This window comes from Acinonyx jubatus, chromosome E2 (genome assembly GCF_027475565.1).
Source record: "Acinonyx jubatus isolate Ajub_Pintada_27869175 chromosome E2, VMU_Ajub_asm_v1.0, whole genome shotgun sequence".
NCBI lineage: Eukaryota > Metazoa > Chordata > Mammalia > Carnivora > Felidae > Acinonyx > Acinonyx jubatus.
In genome coordinates this window covers 58,275,751-58,295,628 of record NC_069396.1, presented here as the reverse complement: position 1 = coordinate 58,295,628, position 19,878 = coordinate 58,275,751, and the positions used below count along the sequence as shown (strand labels likewise).

The following is a 19,878-nucleotide window of genomic DNA, read 5'->3' as shown; positions in this document are numbered from 1 at the left end:
TAGGTCTGATTATTCCTTGGGGTGGGGGCTGTCCTGTGCATTGTAGGGTGTTGAGCAGCATCCCTCTGCCCACTAGAGGCCAAGAGCAACACCCTCAGCCCTCCCAGCAATCTTGACAACAAAAAAGGTCTCCAGACAGCCGAATGTCCCCTCGGAGGCAAACTCAGCCCCGTAGAAGAACCACTGCTTTTTAAGGGGATTTCCTAGGGGCACCTGGGTGGCCAGTTGTATAAGCATCTGACTTTGGCTCAGGTCATAATCTCATGATTTGTGAATTTGAGCCCCACGTCAGGCTCTGTGCTGACAACTCAAGGGCCTGGAGCTTGCTTCAGATTCTGTGACTCCCTCTCTCTCTGCCCCTCCCCTGCTTGCATTCTGTTTGTGTGTCTCTCTCTCAAAAATAAATAAACATTAAAAAAGAAATTAAGGGGTTTTTCCAAGCACTGGTCCTATTTTCAAATAACTTGGGCACCTCATAAACTCTCACCAGGTGATTAAAATCTGATGTCTGGGTATTTGAGGGTTGCTACCAGAGTGGATCTTTAAGGTTCGCATCACAAGAAAAAAATTATGTAACTACATGTGGTGATGGAGGTTAAGTAAACTTATTGCAGTGATCATTTTTCAATATATACAAATACCAAATCATGTTGTACACCTGAAACTAATAGAATGTTATATGTCAATTATACCTCAGTAAAACTTGGGGGGGGGGGATCTGATATTGATTGCTGAGATGAGCTGGCATATTAACAAAACTCAGTTTTAGATAAAGTTTAAGAGAGCCCCACTTCCCCACCACCGCACTACCATCAAAGGGAAGGTGATTGGGGGCGCTCAGGTGGCTCAGTCAGTTAAGTGACTTCAGCTCAAGTCATGATCTTGCAGTTCGTGAGTTCGAGCCCCACATCAACCTCTGTGCTGACAGCCTGGAGCCTGCTTGGGATTCAGTGTCTCCCCCTCTCTCTGCCCCTCCCCTGCTTGTGCTCTGTCTCTTAAAAATAAATAAATGTTAAAAAAAATTTTTTAAGACGGGAAGGTGACTGGATGTACAAAGGTCATAAAGATACGCGTTCTTTTTATTAAAGTAGCAACCCAGTCCATATGCAAATTGCTGTAAGAAATGATGACAGCTTCCTTGAGCTCAGACACAGTTGTGCCAACCCAGTGACACCCCCACCCCCTTTAATTCAGGACTTTAGTTGACTTGGAAAACTAGTTTTACATGCTCAAGTAGTCACTGGGGCTCAAGCATGTGAAATTACCCTCAGTGTGTGCAATCACCCTCTGAAGAGTATAGTCAAGCCTTTGTTTCCTTATTGACTGCCTTCCCACTCTTCCTTTAAGAGGATTTCCCACGAGGGGGGCGGGAAAGGTGGCATCCTATTTGCCAAGAACAAACATAATCACATTTTGAGATAGAGAAACCGAAGAACTCCATAAAAACCTGCTTCTTGCTCCTTTTCTATTCTTGCTAGGGCCTGCACCCCCAACTTCACACATGCTTCATATTGCAAATAATGTATGTCCTCCTTGTAGGGGACAAAGAGTTAATCACTTCTTTGGAACTGGCAAAATCTAATGAAGGACCAGGGGAAAATGACCCAATAAAGCCGTGATATGTGCATTCTAGACCTCTACCACTGGGGCTAGACCACTCCACGCCCAGATCTGCCTCCAGGGAATAACACCTGAGCCCTGGTCTTTGCTCTAACCAATTCCTGGATGCCTGAGAGGACCTGTAGTCCAGACCACAATCCTCAATAAAAAACCCCGAACCTCAAGCAAAACCGAGGCTCTCACCTTCCTGAGTCTCCTGCACACTGTGTCTATACCTACACTCTCTCTCTACCTTCAATAAAGTCTGCTCTCACAGCCTGCCAGCTCACATTTGGTTTCTATCCTGTGCACAGCCAAGGACCCATCTGGGTCCTCAGACTGGCCTGCTGGCAAGTGTCTCATCATACTGGACAAGCCCCAACTGACTGTGAGATCATGACCTGAGCCAAGATCAAGAGTCTGGTGCTTAATGGACTGAGCCACCCAGGCACCCCAATCAGATGCCATTTTTTTTAATGTTTATTTTTGATAGAGCATGTGAGCAGGTTAGGGGCAGAGAGAGAGGGAGACACAGAATGGAAGCAGGCTCCAGGCTCTGAGCTGTCAGCACAAAGCCGGATGTGGGGCTCGGACCCACAAACCCACGAACCGTGAGATCATGACCTGAGCTGAGTTGGACACTTAGCTGACTGAGCAACCCAGGTGCCCCAGCAGACATGAGTTTTAAGTGACTCCTGGGGTCACTGATGTTCCCCATCCTCTCTCTCAGAAGCACTGGCTGGTGTCCAGGGCTTCGGAAAGCCCATGGCAGACACAGTGCTTTCTAAAATGCCTGAACCAGGGCTCCTGGCTGTCTCAGTCAGTGGAGTGTGTGACTCTTGATCTCAGGGTTGTCAGTTTGAGCCCCATGTTGGGTGTAGAGATTCCTTAAAATAAAATAAAATAAATATTAAATAAATAAATATTAAATAAATTTAAATTAAATATTAAATTCCTTAAAATAAAATATTAAAATAAAATAAAAGCAGAATGACAAAAATGTATTAAATTCGAATGGGTAAGACAGCTGTAAGAATGGACTTTTTCACTTGTTTTAGTCTAGAAAATTTCTACCTTCCAACCACTCTGCAAGAATGCTTGTCGTTTTGCTCCTCCTTGAAAGGACAAATTGAACACTGTAGGTCTATAGACACGTACTAACAACAAAACAAAACAAAAAAATAAAAAATAAAAATAAAAACAAAACTTCAGTTCCATCAGACCAAATGAGTGTACATTTGTATGTCTTAAAGTAGTTTTTTTTTTAATGTTTGTTCATTTATTTTGAGAGAGATAGCATGAATGGGGAAGGGCCAGAGAGAGAAGAGAGAGAGAATTCCAAGCAGCCTCCCCGCTATCAGCGTGGAGCCCAATTTGGGGCTTGATGCTACGAACGGTGAGATCCTGACCTGAGCCGAAATCAAGAGTCAGACGCTTAACCAACTGAGCCACCCTGGCGCCCCTTAAAGTAGTTTTAATTAGCCATTTTAATGAACTTTGTGATGAACAAATGACCGGTTCTGATCATGATAATAAGAGGGCTTCTACTCTGTCAGTACCCCCATTTTGCAGATGACAAAATGAGGTACAGAGAGACAATAACTTCCCCAAGGTCACAATCCAGTAAGGGGTGGCACCAGGATCTGCACTCAAGAAACCCGTCTCCTCCTTAGAGCCCAAGCTCTCAACCAGGACGATGGACATCCTCAAACATGGGCAAAAGTCCACGCAGGTGGGACAGTTGGGACATAGCCTAGTCTCGAGATCACTACATCTTCAGATGCCTATTTCTTCATTTGGGAGACCTAAATCTTTATACCAAAAAAAAAAAAAAAAAGACTTTGGAATGAGTCAAACGGGTCATCTGTGTGACCTTGGACAAGTTATCGATCCCTCTGGGCTATAGTTTCTTCACCTGTAACAGGGACAGCATAACAGAATTCTTCATGGGGTGATTGCCAGAATTAAGGTGTATACATCATTCTTGGCCCCCTTCTTCCCCCCCCCCCCAAGGTATTAATTCTGTGTCGCATGAATGGAAGAACTGAGCCCTCACGGTCTCAATTAGTGTACATTTAATTAGAGAAACAGTGGGGGTGGGGGGGGTGGGAAGAGGCCACGGACAGCGGTGTGGAAAGCCCCCTAAGGGCCCTCGCTCGCCCTGGGTCCACCTCCTCAGGACCCTCAGGGACACCTTCCTGCAGAGACAGGTGTCACCCCTCAGAGGACCCAGTCCGTCACTCTCCAAACTGGCGGTCCCGGGCAGACAGGGTTCTTGGAGGAGAGACTAGCGGGCAGATGAAGGACTGGCGACCGCCCAGAGGGGACGGAGCAGGGTCGCTAGAAAGAGCAGCAGGGGTCGTTCCTGGGGGAGGGAAGAGGGCGGGGAGAAAGGTAGATGTGCCTCGCTCTGCGCCGCCGCTCGGTGGTTCCACCGACTGGAACGCGCGTCCCGGGGTCTGAGCTGGGGGGGCTCCACCTGGTCACTCCCAGCAGGTGCCTCCCCCTCCGAAGGGTTCCTGCGACCACGCGGCGGGAGGAGGCCGCCCCTCCAGTTCCGTCTGTCACCGTCCGGCCTTCCAGGACACTCACCTGATTGCCAGTCACCCTCCAGAGGGCGCTCTCCGTGACCTCGAGGGCCTCCCCTGCCGCAGCCCGTCTGTGCCCCGGCAGCTCGGTGACCCCGGCCCTCCGTGACCCCGGCCCCTCGGGGTGCTCGCCCCTCGAAGACCCCGCCTCTCCGTGACCCCGGGCCCTTCCGTGACCCCGCCCCTCCGTGATCCCGGCAGCTCTGTGCGCCCTCCCCTCTGTGACTCCGCCCCTTGATGACCCCGGCCCCTCGGGACGCCCGCCCCTCTGAGACCCCGCCCCTCCGTGACCCCGCTTCTCCGTGACCCCGGCCGCTCTGCGCCCCCGGCCCCTCCGTGCCCCCTGCAGCACCGCGCCCCCGGCTCCGGTACCCCCAGCCTGGCACACTGGAGCCTCGCCAGGTTGGGGCAGGGAGCGAGTATACAGGGTCTGCTGTGCGTGCTGGGGTCCCCGGGGTACATCCGTCCGGAGGACTTGCTCCCAGAGGGTCTCACAGCGCAGTGCGGGGGTCCTCAAACTACAGCCTCCCCCACTTTTTATAGGTTTTTAAAACAGGTAAAATCCACATGGCATAAAATTCACCATTTAGCCGTTTTAGCTACTCAAGGATCCACCATAGAATCGTCGCTCAACAAAAGCTTGCTGAGCTCCTCAATCAAGTTCAGCAGCAGCAGCCCCGCGGCCAAGTGTGTACCCGGAAGAACCGAAAACAAGTGTTCAGACAGAGGCCTGGACACAGATGTCCACAGCAGCACTATTCACAACTGTCAAAAGGCGGAAGACACCTCAAATGCCCTTCTGGGGGACGTATATGAAATGTCCCGCCGGCCGATGAGGTGTACCCAGACTGCTCGGCCCCCGTAAGAACGGACACGTGACCCCTGCCACCTCCTGGATGAACCTGGAAAGCGCAAAGCGTGACACGGGCCACGTGGTGTGTGGTTCCACGTCTATGACACTATCCGTCCAGAACCGGCCAAGCCACGCGGACACAGAGAGCTGAGTGGTGGTTACCAGGGGCTGGGAGGAGAAAATGCCCTTCTGGCCGTCACGTACCTGATGTCCACTTCTGTGCTGCAGGAGTGACAGTAACACTTGGGTGGTTGACGAGGAAGTGAACCGGAAACAGAGAAAGAAACAGGAGGGGTGAGGTAGGTCAAGTTCCTCCCCTGGCTTTCTCCCCTTCCCTGTTGTTGTGACACCCTGAGGGCCTGCTGGTCAGTCGCCCTCACCTCCCACCTTCTGTCCCATCTTCCAGCCAGCTCTTCCCATCCTCATCAGTAACACCGTCCTCTCCCCTGGGGCTTCTCAGCTTGATCGCTACTGACATTTTGAGCTGGATCACTGTTTATTTGGGGGTAGCTGGCCTATGCAATGCAGGATGTTGAGCAGGATCCCTGGCCTCCTCCCACTAAAGGCCAGTAGCACCCCGTCCCCAGTCATGACAGCCAACAGTATCCCCAGATGCTGCTGTGCCCTCTGGGGGGCAAGGTTACCCCACTGGAGAACCACCGGTCTAACCAAGGGCCCAAGTCCAAGCCTGAGGCTCATATCGTTGGTACCATTTTCCTCGTCCCTCACATGCAACCCGTTAGCATTTTTATTTTATGTTTCAGAGAGAGACAGAGCGTGAGCAGGGGAGGGGCAGAGAGAGAGAGAGGGGGAGACACAGAATCCGAAGCAGGCTCCAGGCTCTGAGCTGAGCTGTCAGCACAGAGCCCTACGCGGGGCTCAGGGGCTCGAACTCAAGAGCCATGAGGCATGAAGTCATGACCTGAGCTGAATACTGACGCTCAAAGGACTGAGCCACCAAGGCGCCCCCCATTAGCACTTCTTATAGAACCACCAGGTGGTCTTCCTCATCTCCACTACCTCATCACCAGGTATTCTGCCAGGCCACTCAGCCACTCGGCCACTCGGACCTCATTCTCTCATCTCTCTGCTTCCGCTCTTGCCCTGTCCTCATTCAGCACCCAGACTGACCCTTTCCTACTTGATGTCAGATCTTGTGGATGGCTCTCCACCCAACTTAGAATAAAACTTCCTTCTCGCCATGGTCTATGGGGCCCCTTTGTGACCTGGACGCCCTCTGGCTCTCCCAACTCATGCAGACTTTCCTTTGGTCCCTCAGAGGCACACAGTGCAGTTCAGCCTCGGGGTCTTTGCCTCGCATGTTCCCTTTGCTCAGGACGGCTGTCCCTGCAGCTCTCAAGGCAGGCCGCTTCCGCCAGCTCAGCTCGCCTTTACCAGTAAAGCAGCCCACCGCTTTGGGTGCTCTGACAGATCCCCTGATTCGCTTCCTTTCCTGGAGCTCACTGTTTGTTTTGTTTCTGTCCTGCCCCTGTCCTGTGAGCTTGTGGGGTCCAGGGACCTTGTGGGGTCTTGTAGTCCCGGCATCCAGCAAGGGACCTGCTGCATGTGTAAATACTTGAGTTTGCGGATTAAATGAATGATTACTGGCCATTTCTTGCAGGTAATATTCCCATGCCTCCGCCCCCCTAACCTCTACCCCCAGACCTCTACTTACTGCTTGGTAAATGACTTGGTCCTTAAGAACCTACCTTATTTACATGGAGAGAGAGAGAGACAGAGAGAGAGAGAGAGAGAGAGTCAGAGAATGAATGAATGGTAGTATTTCAGAGGAGTCTCTTAGCCGTGTTAGTGCAGAAGGGAGTGTCTCCTAGCCAAGCCTGGTGGTGGAGGGGGGGAGGTAGGGGGTGGAGAGAGACAGTGAGGGAGGGGTGATTCGATTTACAGAGTGGGGGGATCTTCCTTCCTACCCCTTCCCTTGCTTGGCACCTCCTTCACTCCCTCCCTTCTCTGTGCCTTCCATCTCTGTCTCTGGCATCCTTCTTCCCTTTTCCCTCCTCCTTACCCCCTCCCTTCTCCCTGCTCCTCCCTCCTCCCTGGTCCCCCTCCTTCCTGCCCCCTTCCTCCTCCCTCCTCTTTGTCCCTCCCTCCTCCCTGGTCCCCCTCCTCCCTCTTTCCTGCCCCACCTCCCTCCTCCCTTTCCCTCCCTCCTCCCTCCTCCCTGCCCCCTTCCTCCTCCCCCCTCAAAGGTGACAGGCTCCTTCTTACCCAGTCTCCTTTGTTGTAGGACACAAACAGGAAGGTGACCATCATATAAGTGCATTTCAACAAGTTCCATCTGGTCCGTTTCGTGGGTGGTTTCTTGGTGGAGGTGGCAGTGGCTAGGGAAATCTTCCCTGGGAGAAGCCGGTGGGAAGGATGTACGCTGAGGATATGCCCGTCCCCATCCAGAAATCCCTGCCCTTCCGAAATCTCTGTTCCCAGCATAAGTCCCCTCCTGACCTCTCTGCACCACATCTCCACCTGACGCCCTGAACTGAAATTTTGGTCTCCTGCTGCCGGTTCCCATCCCTCCTGTCCACCCGACAAGCAGCCAGCTACACCTGCTGTCCTCCCCGATTCCTCACCAGCCTCCTGCTCACCTTTCTGTCCCTCAAGCCTCCTCCAGCCTCCATGAGGGTGCCAGGAGGGTCTTTCTAACACCCAGATATGAGCATGCGGCCTCCCCGCTTCAGACCTAATGTGATTTTCACCTCCCCAACGTCCTTCCCTGCCCTTGTCATCCGAAGCATCTTGTTCAAGTATTACATACAGAAAGCCCCAAATTTTTGCAATAAGCATTTTAGGACCCTGTAGGTACAAAGTAAGATCTATGTAAAATGAGTTTCCTTTCTGACTTTCAGGTCCTTTCTCTTGCCTGGATAGGACATGCACAGGATGGAACACCCAGTACGATGGGCAATAGAAGTGGTGACCCGGAAAGCCGTCCATTCACGAGCTGGGGGCTGGGAAATCTGTCACGATGTCCGCATCGAACAGGTTGTTCCCTGTGAGTTTGCGGGGGGGCTTCTCTTTGTCATATGGAGATGTTCTCTCCATCCCTGGTGTGCTGGGATTTTATTTTGTAATCAGGAATGACTGTTGGATTTTATCTTTTTTTTTTTTCTGTATCTGTTGAGATGATAATATGATTTTTTTCCCTCTTTATATTAATAGGGTGGGGATTCCAGGGGTACCTGGATGGCTCGGTCAGTTAAATGTCCAACTTCGGCTCAGGTCATGATCTCGCAGTTTGTGGGTTCGAGCCCCACATCGGACTCTGTGCTGACGGCTCAGAGCCTGGAGCCTGCTTCGGATTCTGTGTCTCCCTCCCTCTCTGCCCATCCCCTGCTCATGCTCTGTCTCTCTCTGTCTCTCGCTCTCAAGACTAAATAAACATTAAAAAAAAAAAAATGTTCCCTGTGTGGTTTTAAACTATTTTGTGGCAGTGTTCCTAGAAGTGGTTTTCTTTATATTCATTCCCTTTGGCATTCTCAGAGCTTTTAAAATCTGTTGCTTGATGGTTATTTTTTTTATCAGGACGCAAAATTCTTAGCCATTAACTCTTGAGCTATCACTTCAGCTTCATTATTTCTTGCTTTTCCTTCTTAAATTCTCATTTCACATGTGTTACAAATTTTCACCAGTTCTCATAAGTCTCTTATTTTATGCTTTTTTCTGTTTTCTTTAACTTTTAAAAAACTGTTTATTTATTTTGAGAGAGAATGAGAGAGAGAGAGAGAGAGCAGGGCAGGGGCAGAGAGAGAGGGAGACGGAGAATCCCAAGCAGGCTCCACAATGTCAACACAGAGCCCTGCGTGGGGCTCGAACTCAGGAACCGTGAGATCATGACCTGAGCCCAAATCAAGAGTCAGACGCTTAACCTACCGAGCCACCTAGATGCCCCTTTTCTGTACTTTTCTATTCTATTCTAAGTGCATTGTTCTGCACTTAGAATAATTTCTCTTGACCCATTTTCTAGCTCACTAATCGTGCTTTCTGCTAAGCCCAACCCCTGAACTCTTCATTTCAGTTACATATTTTCAATTCTAGAATGGCCATTTGACTTTTTTAAAACAAATTATAACTCTCTGGTGAAATGACTCATCTATTTTTGTGAACTTAATAATCATAAGCTTTTTTAAAGTGCTTATAGCCAAACTCTGGGTCCCCTGGAGGCTCGCTCTTATTGCCTGGTTTCCCCTCTCTTGGTTTTTTGGCCACGCAGCCCTGACACTCGGGACTTACGTGTTATTTCCAGGGGGAACAGGAATGTTTCCCACACCTACCTCAGTGGGTGGGGCCTCCTTGGCACCCACGAGTGGCACAAAGGAACAGAAGGCTTTGGATGCCCTTCAGAACACCTTCACAGGTACTGGAGCTGTGCCTGCGGTTACCTGGGGTCTTCTCCATGGGGCTGTTGGATTTTAGCGGATCCATGACTTACCTTCTTCCTTGCAATCATTTGTTTCTTCTAAAGATGAACATGGAGGAGGAGGAGGAGGAGGAGGAGGAGGAGGAGGAGGAGGAGAGGAAATCAGTAAGGGAGCTTGAGATGGATGGATATAGTGCTTCTAGTGCCTGGGGAGGGAGGGGGATGCGGTGACCTTGGTCTCCTTGCTGTCCCTCGGTTCCCAGCCACTCTCCTCCCTCACGCTGTTCCCTGCGCTGTTCCTAGGCACTCTCCTCCTTTTTGGCCTGTGCACATGCTGTTCCCTGTGCCTGGAGCACTCTTGTGCACTCGACTGGCTCCCTCCTTCCGGTCTTTGCTGAAATGTCACTTTCCATCATCACCCTCTAAACGCCTGTCAACCTGTGCCAGCTCTATTTCCCTCTTCCTTTCTCCAGTGTTTTCCTAAGACTCATCAACAGACTCTTAACCCCCTTCTTTTTTTTTCTTTTTTAACGTCTATTTTTGAGAGGCAGAGCACGAGCAGGGGAGGGGCAGAGAGAGGGAGACACAGAATGGAAGCAGGCTCCGGGCTCCGATCTGTCAGCACAGAGCCCCATGCGGGGCTTGAACCCACAAACCGTGAGATCATGACCTGAGCCGAAGTCGGACACTTAACTGACTGAACTACCCTATTTATTTGTTTTCTTTCTCTTCTCCCTGGAATGCAAGGTCCATCCAGGCACAGATTTCTGTCTGTTTCGTCCCCTGCTATCTCCCCAACACCTAGAACAGGACTTAGCACAGAGGAGCTAATATTAACCAGCGTTTGTTGGATGAATGACAAAAATGTTAAACCATTTATGATGGTAACGATGAGGAGAGAGCGTAGGGTTTGGTGATATCTAAAGGCTCTTCCAACACTAATTAAAAAAGCAAAGAGCTCTGTGTTTCTGTGCACAGGAGTGAGAACAAATAGTGGGACCCAAACAGCACAGTCACTACTTACCGCTTAGCACCTGGAGGCTCAGCAAACCTAAGGAAGACAACACACAGACTGAGTTACAAAAAGCAGCATGACGAGTGCTCTCGGGTCAACAGGTTCAACAGGCTCGCCACAAGCTAGCTCTCCTCCGAGAAGCCCTGCTGGGTTGCGGGCACCTTTTCTCCTTGCCACCGCGGGCAGGACGTTGATCCATATTGCATAATAACCACCTGTCCCCCAGTAGACTATGAGCTCATGTACAAGTCTGAGCATGTCAGATTCATCTTTGGGGTTCCCACCGCCCTGCATGGTCTTGGCACAGACTGAAGTGTCAAAGAATATTCTCACCAGACAAGATATTCTCACCAAAATCCCAGGGCATGCATGGAGTGAGATTCTTACCTAGGATCTCTGAGGTCACCCATCCAAGTAAAAGGGTGGTCCCAGGAGGCAAGACCATGGTGGCAGACAAGGTCCAGAGTGTTGAGTCCATGGGGTCATGAGCGATGAGGCCATAAGGAGGAAACAAATCACCAGATAAGAAGATGGGGAGACTGGGAACGCATGAGGACAGAGCCCAGGTGGCTTGTGGTGATCAGTTAGGACTTAGCAGTGAGCAGGGGAGACCTTTGAAAGCCTCACTGTCTGGGTCAGAGAGGAAATCAAATGGCTTAAGGGACTTGCACTGGGTCAGGGTTAGGCTGGGCAGGCAGCCACCATCCCTCTCCATGTGTTTAGTGTCCCCATGTTGTCGGCACCTTGCACACTTTGGGTGAATAATGCCTACTTTGTGAACAAGTTGTGGGGAGCCCTGATTTGGTTCCCAGAGGATACCCCACCTTTTTGAAAGTCAAAGTAGTACAGCTAGTTTTTCAAGTCCCTGGGTTAAAAAAAAAAAAATTATCCAAGAGATGATCCCTGGCTAGGAATGGACCCTTTAGCAGAGATAAGAAAGGGAACAAAGTGGAGGATGAGGGAGCAATGTGAAATAAGAATCTTACGTTTCAATACTGTTGAGATGTGAGCAGCAAGGAGAGAATCCAGAAGTGGTCATTGGGCAGCGACAGAAACAGAGAAGACGAAGAAGGTGTTAATGGTTCCTTCTTAGCTCACCCCACCCTGATGGTTCTCAAAAGAGGCCCCCTCATAGGAGGGAAAGGAGGGTACCCCCAGATTTCATGGGATGCGCTGGGGACCAGGGTGGGTTGCTTTGACTTACACTTATCCCCTTTGGAGACACATTTATCCAGGTGGCCAGAATCCCTGGGTACCATTTTCCTTGGGGATTCATCCCCCAGAAATTAAGAGGATTAACAGCAAAGGATCCCCTTGACCCATTTTTTATCTCATCTATCTCCTGAGGGTCAGGTGAGAGACAGGTGGAGGAAAGAGTAGGCTACACTCTCAAGATCTCTTTACCCAGTAGCTCTTTGCACACATACACAAAACTCAATACATCCTTGTATTCTATGGCAGTGGTCGTTGGCTTTTGAGAGTCTGATAAAATCTGGGGACCTTATATGCATATGTGCTTCCATACCCAGTCACACCTGCAGCCTCAACCCACCTGAGTCCCAGACACCCTCTCTCAGTTTTCCCTGCAGCCTCAGGGGTCATGTGGACCCCTACAGTTCGTCCCGTTAGGGGTGGGGCAGTGGATTGTGGGGCAGTGGATTGTGACCTCCCTTAGCAGAGGGTGTCTCTCAACCTGGTCCCTGAATCAAAGAGAACAAAGATCCCCTTCTCATTCTTGTTTTCTATACTTCATAGCACCCAAATACATCCCAGTTACCCCTAGAAAAGGGAAAACTAACTTACCTTTCACTGTAGGGCACCGCAGAACCAGAAGTCAGGACGTCAATATGGAAAAGAGAGAGCAAGAGAGTAGGATAACATTAATACCTCCCCAAGTACACTCCATTATTCCTTCATTAAGTAGTCTTAAAGTTGCGTTTAACTTTTTATTGTGTACTATTTATAGACTCACAAAGTATTGCAAAAATAGTACAGAGGGGTCCTGTGTAACCACCATCCAACTTCTCCCAATGGTGGCATCTTACATGACCGTAGTACTTTATCAAAACCAGTAAGTTAACATTGGCACAATACCAGTAACTGAACTGTAGAACATACTCAGATTTCATCAGGGTTTTGTGTGTGTGTGTGTGTGTGTGTGTGTGTGTGTACTCCTTTTTGTTTTAATTGTATTTTGTGAAATACCTAGCTATCTCACGGTCATAGGGAAGCTATCTTAAAATAATAAGGATATCATTACCTTGCTCTATAAGTGAAAGAAGGGAGACTCATACAGTTCCTAGGGGTCTCTAGGAGAGCCAGACAGTGACCCAATGCAGGTGGGTACCAGTGAATCCCCGCCTCTCATTCTCAAGGGGCGAGTAGAAGCGGGACTTGAGGCTGATACTGGAGATGAAGGGGGGAGCACTACTTTATTTGTCCACTTCACCCCCATAAATCATGATGGGCCCCACCTAAACAATCTGCTTGTTGAGTTGAAGTTGGTGGGTCCATATGTGTATTAAGAATCAACACCTGGGAAGCTTATTACAAACAAGGAGCCTTAAGCTCCACCCCAGATGTCCTGATTCCTTAGGTAGATCTGAGATGGGCTCTTAATTTTAAACAAAGTCTCAGAGGTCAACAAACATCTTCTGTAAAGGGCCAGATAGTATCTATTTTAGGCTTTGCAGGCCACACAATCTGAGTATGACTACTCAGGTTGCTTTGCCAACCAGAAACCAGCCATAGAGGATACATAAACGAATGTGTGTGACTAGGTGTCAATAAAACTTTATTAAAAAAAAAAAAAAACAAAGGCAGCGGGCCAGGTGGTAGTTTGCCAACTGCTACTCTAGCTCATTGGTTCCCAAACCATCTGAATCACATCACCTGACAAACCTTTTGAAAGAACAGATTTCAAGATCCCTTTCTTTGGTATTCTCATGCCAAAATTTCAGGTGGAATACAGAAATTTGTGTTCTTTCAAGTTTCTGATTATCAGCTCGTTTGGGGAACCACGTCTTCTAACCTAGGCTCCATCTGGCTCACGGTGCCATTATGAGACAGAGATAGATGCTCCAATATTATTTCTCTTTGACTCCTTCCAATGAGCAAAAGTACCACGCATTAGCAGTTGTAGGGAACATTCTTTTCCTTTAAGAAACATTTGTGTAGCCCAACTGTGTCCCAGACCTTTCTTCTAGGGCAAGTCTTTGCCTCGGAGGAGCAGTAGACATGTACCCTTTCCCACCTGTCCTTCTCCCCAAGAGGCAGTGGCTAAACATCTGCCAGGACACTGCAGCTTAGATCCTTCGGTGGAATCTGCCTGTACTGATTATGCTCCTGACCCCAGGCCAATATCTAAACACCAGGGTCTGCACCCACCCTTGCCCACAGAAAGTTACGAGTATGATCTCAAGGACACAAAGTCAAAATGGTCACAGTACTCACTTTCTTCTTCTGTCCTATCTGGAGGGGAGAATGCAGGCAGCCAGGTTCCGAGGGAGGTGTAGGGTAGAGAGAGACATAGGCATTAAGAGTGGGATCCTAGGGGCGCCTGGGTGGCTCAGTCGGTTAAGCGTCTGACTTTGGCACAGGTCACGATCTCACGGTTCGTGGGTTCAAGCCCCACATCGGGCTCTGTGCTGACAGCTCAGAGCCTGGAGCCTGCTTCGGATTCTGTGTCTCCCTCTCTCTCTGCCCCTCCCCTGCTCATGCTCTGTCTCTCTCTCAAGGAATAATAAACATTAAAAAAAAAAAAAAAGACTGGGATCCTAGACACCAGCAAAGGAGTGTCCCTGACTGGTCAGAAGAGAGCAGTGGTGGAAAGACCACTGGGGATGAGACAGATGAAAACTCAGACTCCACCGTTTGGTCCATCATTCCCTTCCACAAATCTTTTTTTTTTTTTATGTTTATTTATTTTTGAAAGACAGAGAGCAAGCAGGGGAGAGGCAGAGAGAGAGGGAGACACAGAATCCAAAGCAGGCTCCAGGATCCGAGCCATCACCACAGAGCCCGATGCAGGGCTCGAACTCACAAACCGTGAGGTCATGACCTGAGCGGAAGTCGGCGCTCAACCGACCGAGCCACCCAGGCGCCCCATCTCCCCCACAAATCTTGGCGGAGCATCTACTATGTGAGGACACACGAACAGCAAAGCGGGTAAGGTCCTTATGCTCAGGGAAGCAGTGACAAGGGTCATCTATGGGGTACAAGCAGGGTGAGTGTGTTTGGGTAAACCTGCAGGGGGCAGGGGGAGCCTGTAAGCTGGTGGTGGCGGCTGACCTTGTGGGGGTGCCAGGGAAAGCGCCCTGGAGGCATTGCTGCTGTGCCTGAAACCTGAAACATGATTGGGGTTAACCATGTGACGACGCTTGGAAGCAGGGAGAGAAAAGCATCCAGGCAGAGGGAACAGCATGGGCATGGTCCTGGGTGGGGAGGAGCCCAGGGCTTTGGAATGATAGCGAGAGACCCCCCACACACACACTCACAGAGGGGCACGATGATATAAGACGACCACGGCACAAGTGTATCTGGAGCAGAGCCTTGTAGGCGATTTGAAAGCCCTCAGACTTCATCCTGAGAACAGCCATGCAGCACTGAAAGTCTTGGACCCATGTCCAAATCTCGGCTGTACAAACACTAGCTTTGTGATCTTTGGCAACTTACCTCACCTCTCTGTACCTCAATGTCCTTGTCGTAAAAATGGAATTCTAACAGGATGACCAGGCATTCAGGCTTGCCCGGGACCGGAGGGGTTCCCAGCAGAGAGTGTTTTCATGCTAAAACCAGGAATGTCCTGGGCAAACAGGGTCACTTGAGATGATGATGGCGTCTACCTCTGTTCTAAGAGCTAAAGAAACAGTGCACGCGGAGCCCTAAACACACACTGGCTTTGTTAAGGTGCTTAATGAAACTTTTGTTAGTTGCCACTTTACTCCTGATAGTCTGCTTCTTTGTGGACCTCAGTTTCCCCAGCTGTATACTGCGTCACATGATCTCCAGCCCCGTGAGCCTATGACTCAGGTTGAGGGTATTACACCTAATAATGGCTATATTACATTGATCTTCTGCTTCCTGACAGGTGCTTGGCACTTGGAAGAAGAAACACATTTTACTTTTTTACAAAGTGCAGCTGCCCTTCCAAGGAGGGTGGTCTGGTCCACAGAGGGCTGACGTGAATGGATTATCTGAGGACGGGAGTCAGGGAGAGCTGAATTATTTGCCCTGCAGGCAACGCAGGAGGAAGGGAAGGAGAGAGGGAAAGAACCCCCACTGATGTCCAGTCTCTCCATTTGTACAAAATGGGGACCCATTTTCTTTCAGCCATCCCACCACTGAAAAATCAAAAAGTTATATAATTCCCTGTGTGACCAAACGTGTGGAGACATAAGCATTCTTGTTGGCTGTTGATGGGAGTGTAAATCTGTTTATCCTCTGTCCAAGTGTTTATTTTATTTTATTTTATTTTATTTTATTTTATTTTATTTTATTTTATTTTATTTTATCTTATTTTATTTTAATTCTATTCTATTCTATTTTATTTTAATGCTTATTTGTGTATTTATTTTTGAGAGAGAGACAGCACAAGCAGAGGAGGGGCAGAGAGAGAGAGAGACAGACAGACAGACAGAATCCGAAGTAGGCTCCAGGCTCCGAGCTGTGAGCACAGAGCCAAATGCGAGCTTGAACCCACGAACCATGAGATCATGACCTGAGCTGAAACCAAGAGTTGGACGCTCAACCAACTCAGCTACCCAGGCGCCCCTCCTTTGTCCAAATTTTAAATGCCAGTGCCCTTTGACCCAGTCGTTTCCCTGTTGGAGTGTATCTCACACATAAGTACATGCAAACGTGAGAAAATCCAAAAAGTGCAAGGATATTGTTGTAGCACTGCTCACAATGGCATAAACATGAACTGAAGCAAAACTGAAACGAAAATAAGAGGTAAACAAAAGTCCCGCAAACAGAAAAGACCCATTAAATGACGTGAGTCAGTGAAATATCATTCAGGTATCTGAAGGAAAGAGACAAGTTCTGCCACTGAAATGCATACCCTCTTTAACCCAGACGGTTGAGGATATCCATACATATGTGTTACTCTTTCTGGTTAAGAGTAAACCAGAGACTACTCATAGCTGTTTCTAGACAGACCTGGGACGGGATGAGGAGGAGATTCTGACTTTTATTTTATGTCCCCTCGACTTCTTCCACGTGCATATACTATTTTTTTTATATAAATCTACAGCATAACAATTACCAGGGAAAGTTCCAACTGCGCCATACGGCAAGAAAAATTTCTATCACCTTAAAACTCAGAGAAACAAAATGGGACTGGATGCTCTCTGAATGTTCTTCCCAAATGAATAGGACATAAAATAAACAAATTGATAATTACACACATATTTTAAGCAAATAAATAACAACCTCAATGACTCTGTTAAGTCTGCATGTCCTTGTAGACAAGAGAAACACCGTAAGGATATAGGCTCCCTACTTACCGTCCATTGACAACCTGCTCATCATACCTGAAGAAGAAGATATACCACATGGTATGCAAGTACAAGACAAAGAAATATTCCTAATTAATGGATTTCTCCAACTCAACAGATGTAACAACCTCTCTTCTTTGGGAAGTATGGCTACGGTGGCTCAGGCATGATTTAGGGTGTCCCCCAATACCCACCACTGTCCCTTTTCCCCATCTTCACTAGCCTGCATGTCTAATATAATCTGTTTATTTGCGTCTCTTCTCTACCAGCGTCTGAGTTTCTCAAGGACGAGCATCTCTGATCCATCTCTGGGTTCCCATCACCCAAGGATGGGTCCAGGCTCATAGTGGATGCTCAGAAATTCATGCTCAAGGTTCGCCCACCAAAGTTCACAGTCCAAAGCCATCACGCATGTGGCATGGTATTTACCTAGGATTCCTGGCAGCAGCCCATGCAGAAGAGGAGTTGGCAGCCAAGGTCACAGACGCGGTACAGAATGGCGGGATCGCGGAGATGGCGCCACAGACCAAACATAAGATGAGATACTGAGGGTCAGGAACGGGCTGGGGAGCAGGGTCAACCATGGGTCGTGGTGGGCGGGTAGAGGCTGAGACCCAGACCTCTGTGAGATGCTGGAGTCTCTTCATTTGATTTTGGAGGGAGCTTCAGTGAGCTGGGGAGGGGAGGGACCATTCCCCCACCATGGTAGGAAGAGATGGGGGAACAAGCCGTTACTGACTCCAGAAGGAAGTGCCCAGTCTTTACTTCCGGTGACTTCATGCCACCCCCCCCCCCCCCTCAGATCAGACCGTTGGCCCCATGTTGCCTGTGAAGATCGCTCAGGAGAAATCATGGGACTTTTGACACCTCATGCAGCTGGTAAGTGAGTGCAAGAATTCAACCTCAGGAGCTCTCCGACCTCCTCTGTAAACCCCTACATCCTCATCTGCAAAATGGGGATGTTAACACCCATAGTGGGGTTGGGGTGAGGTTTCCTACATACCAAGGACTTCTGCTGTTTGTTGGGGGAGGCTTCTGTATTCTGTATTCACAAAACCACCCTCCATATCACTTAAAGTAATCAGGTAGTAACTCGTCGTCAGGAGTATTGGCATGGGAGTTGAATGTGACATCCTGGTTATATGTGTTACTAACCGGGTGATCCTGGGCCGCTCACTGAACTCACAATGCCTCTGCAAAATGCAGATATTATGTCCCCTTTGGAGCTGTGGCAACAATGAAGGAAGAATGCATACAGAGGGGTCATGGAACTTAACATAATTCCTGGCTCAAGGCATGTTAGAAATAGTAATATGTTGTAAGTGATAATAATAATTGCATTTGTATTTAGAGATGATTTTGTGTGTGTGTGTGTGTGTGTGTGTGTGTGTGTGTGGTTGGGAGAGGGGAGGAAGGGATATGGTATTTTGTTTTCAAGATATTCTATCTAGGGGGCGCCTGGGTGGCTCAGTCAGTTAAGCGTCCGACTTTGGCTCAGGGCATGATCTCACGGTTCATGGGTTCGAGCCCCACGTCGGGCTCTGTGCTGACAGCTCAGAGCCTGGAGCCTGTTTCAGATTCTGTGTCTTCCTCTCTCTCTGCCCCTCCCCCACTTGCACTCTGTCTCTCTCTGTCTCAAAAAATAAATAAACATTAAAAAAAAAAAAGATATTCTATCTAGTACTGGAGTTGTTATGTTTCTAGATTGGGAGCCGGGCTGCAGCCAGGAGAAGAAAGACAGCAGAAATTACCCTCCCTCTGACACAGGCAATCAAACCGAACTGAGAGAGCTGGAACAAGAGTCTTACCTTTCAGCACTGTTGATGTTCAAGCAGCGGGAAGGAGAGGTCCAATGGTGGCCGGCAGGGGTCATTTTCCCAATAAAGTTTCAGAGAGAATACGAAATCAATCAAGTCGTCCTGTGTACCTCATGGCACCCCATAGGTCCCAAGATGGGATAAGGAACCAGAAAGAGAAGCTGTGACCCATTCTAAGAGTCCTGGACCCCTTTGGAGACACATTTACCCCAAAGTCAAAACCCCCCAGGGATCCCAGCTGCCTGGGGCATCCAAATTCTCCCCCTCCATCTGAGTTTTGGGAGGTTGGCCAAAGGAACCAATTATCATCCCCAGTTTTCAACTGGAGACCAGGAGTGTTAATACTTGGAAAAGAGGGAAGCCTGGCCACCCTACACCGTATTTTTCTTGTCTAAAACCCACCAAATGAAAACATGCAATCCAGCCCAATTCGGTTGTACTTTTTGGAGCATGTCACTGATCCTACTGAAAATCTGATCAAATCTATGAATTCCATATTCCCAGAAAACCACACCAGTTCCCTGCCCTCTTTCTCTCTCTCTCTCTCTCTCTCTCACACTCAGTTTTATGCAAGATTACAAAGGCTCTCTGAAGTCCATCTATTTGCCCCCTTGGATATGCAGATTCTGGGTTTGGAGCTTCAGTTGGGACCAAGAGCATCTCCCAGAATCCGCCTTGGTTGAATGTGGTGGTCAGAACTTTTGTCTGTTCCTTTCGCCCCCTTCTCTGGGTTGAAGGGCTCCCTAGTGAGGTAGGGAGAAGGAGATGGGACTTACTTACGTTTGACTAGAAAGGCAACAGAACCAGGAATCGGTGAATTGACATGGAAAATAAAAGCAAGGGAGAGAATAGGGTTAATGCTAACATTACTTATCTCAGTTAACTTATTTATTCCTTCTTGGAGCATTTATCTGCCTTTACCACTTAGAGTTATGCCCTGCCCCCAAGACAAAGCCTGTGTGGCAGACCCGAGTCCCACCTTTCCCCAGAATTCTCTGAGGGGTCTTGACATCAGAAGGAATCTGAGAGGAGTTAGGTAGCTGTGGGAATACAAACTTGGGGGTTCACAGAGTTCTTACTTTTTTCTTCAATGGCCACTGGATGCGGAAGTGTCAGCCATCCGGATGCCAACAGGAG

General features: G+C 48.9%; 1 protein-coding gene and 2 long non-coding RNA genes across 6 annotated transcripts; 2 read left to right on the top strand and 1 right to left on the bottom strand.

The window, feature by feature from the left end:
• Nucleotides 1-3,662: 3,662 nt before the first annotated feature.
• Nucleotides 3,663-12,012, bottom strand: EDDM13 (epididymal protein 13). 4 transcript variants are annotated; one of them, XR_008293664.1, is made up of 5 exons: nt 10,437-10,592; nt 9,485-9,511; nt 7,267-7,394; nt 5,245-5,282; nt 3,663-3,964 (listed from the first exon to the last, which is right to left on the bottom strand). XR_008293664.1 is itself a non-coding variant. In XM_053210687.1 (5 exons), the coding sequence occupies exons 1-5, from the start codon at nt 10,903-10,905 to the stop codon at nt 5,199-5,201; spliced, it is 357 nt and encodes a 118-aa protein (XP_053066662.1). In that variant the 5' UTR covers nt 10,906-12,009; the 3' UTR covers nt 4,575-5,198. The 4 variants fall into 4 exon arrangements, 3 of the variants coding, with proteins under 3 accessions (XP_053066662.1, XP_053066661.1, XP_053066660.1); XM_053210687.1 differs by lacking the exon at nt 3,663-3,964 and adding an exon at nt 10,815-12,009 and having other exon boundaries at nt 4,575-5,282; nt 10,437-10,463; XM_053210686.1 differs by lacking the exons at nt 3,663-3,964; nt 5,245-5,282 and adding exons at nt 6,336-6,600; nt 10,815-12,012 and having other exon boundaries at nt 10,437-10,463.
• LOC128313243 (uncharacterized) lies at nt 4,540-8,649 on the top strand. The gene is made up of 3 exons (XR_008293675.1): nt 4,540-5,339; nt 7,902-8,047; nt 8,290-8,649. It is a non-coding gene; the product is annotated as an uncharacterized LOC128313243 (long non-coding RNA).
• A 2,359-nt stretch (nt 12,013-14,371) lies between the features above and the next one.
• LOC128313249 (uncharacterized) lies at nt 14,372-18,937 on the top strand. Its single transcript, XR_008293687.1, has 3 exons — nt 14,372-17,475; nt 17,727-17,803; nt 18,629-18,937. It is a non-coding gene; the product is annotated as an uncharacterized LOC128313249 (long non-coding RNA).
• Nucleotides 18,938-19,878: the final 941 nt, after the last annotated feature.

What these genes read in the sequence shown, in the direction of transcription:
- EDDM13 (XM_053210685.1), bottom strand. Translation starts at nt 7,989, where the DNA reads ATGGACGGCTTTCCGGGTCACCACTTCTATTGCCCATCGTACTGGGTG. An exon ending in CCTACAACAAAGGAGACTGG is followed by an intron (nt 6,601 to 7,266) that starts GTAAGAAGGAGC and finishes TTACACATGCAG; the next exon opens with CAGGTCCCTTGCTGGATGCC.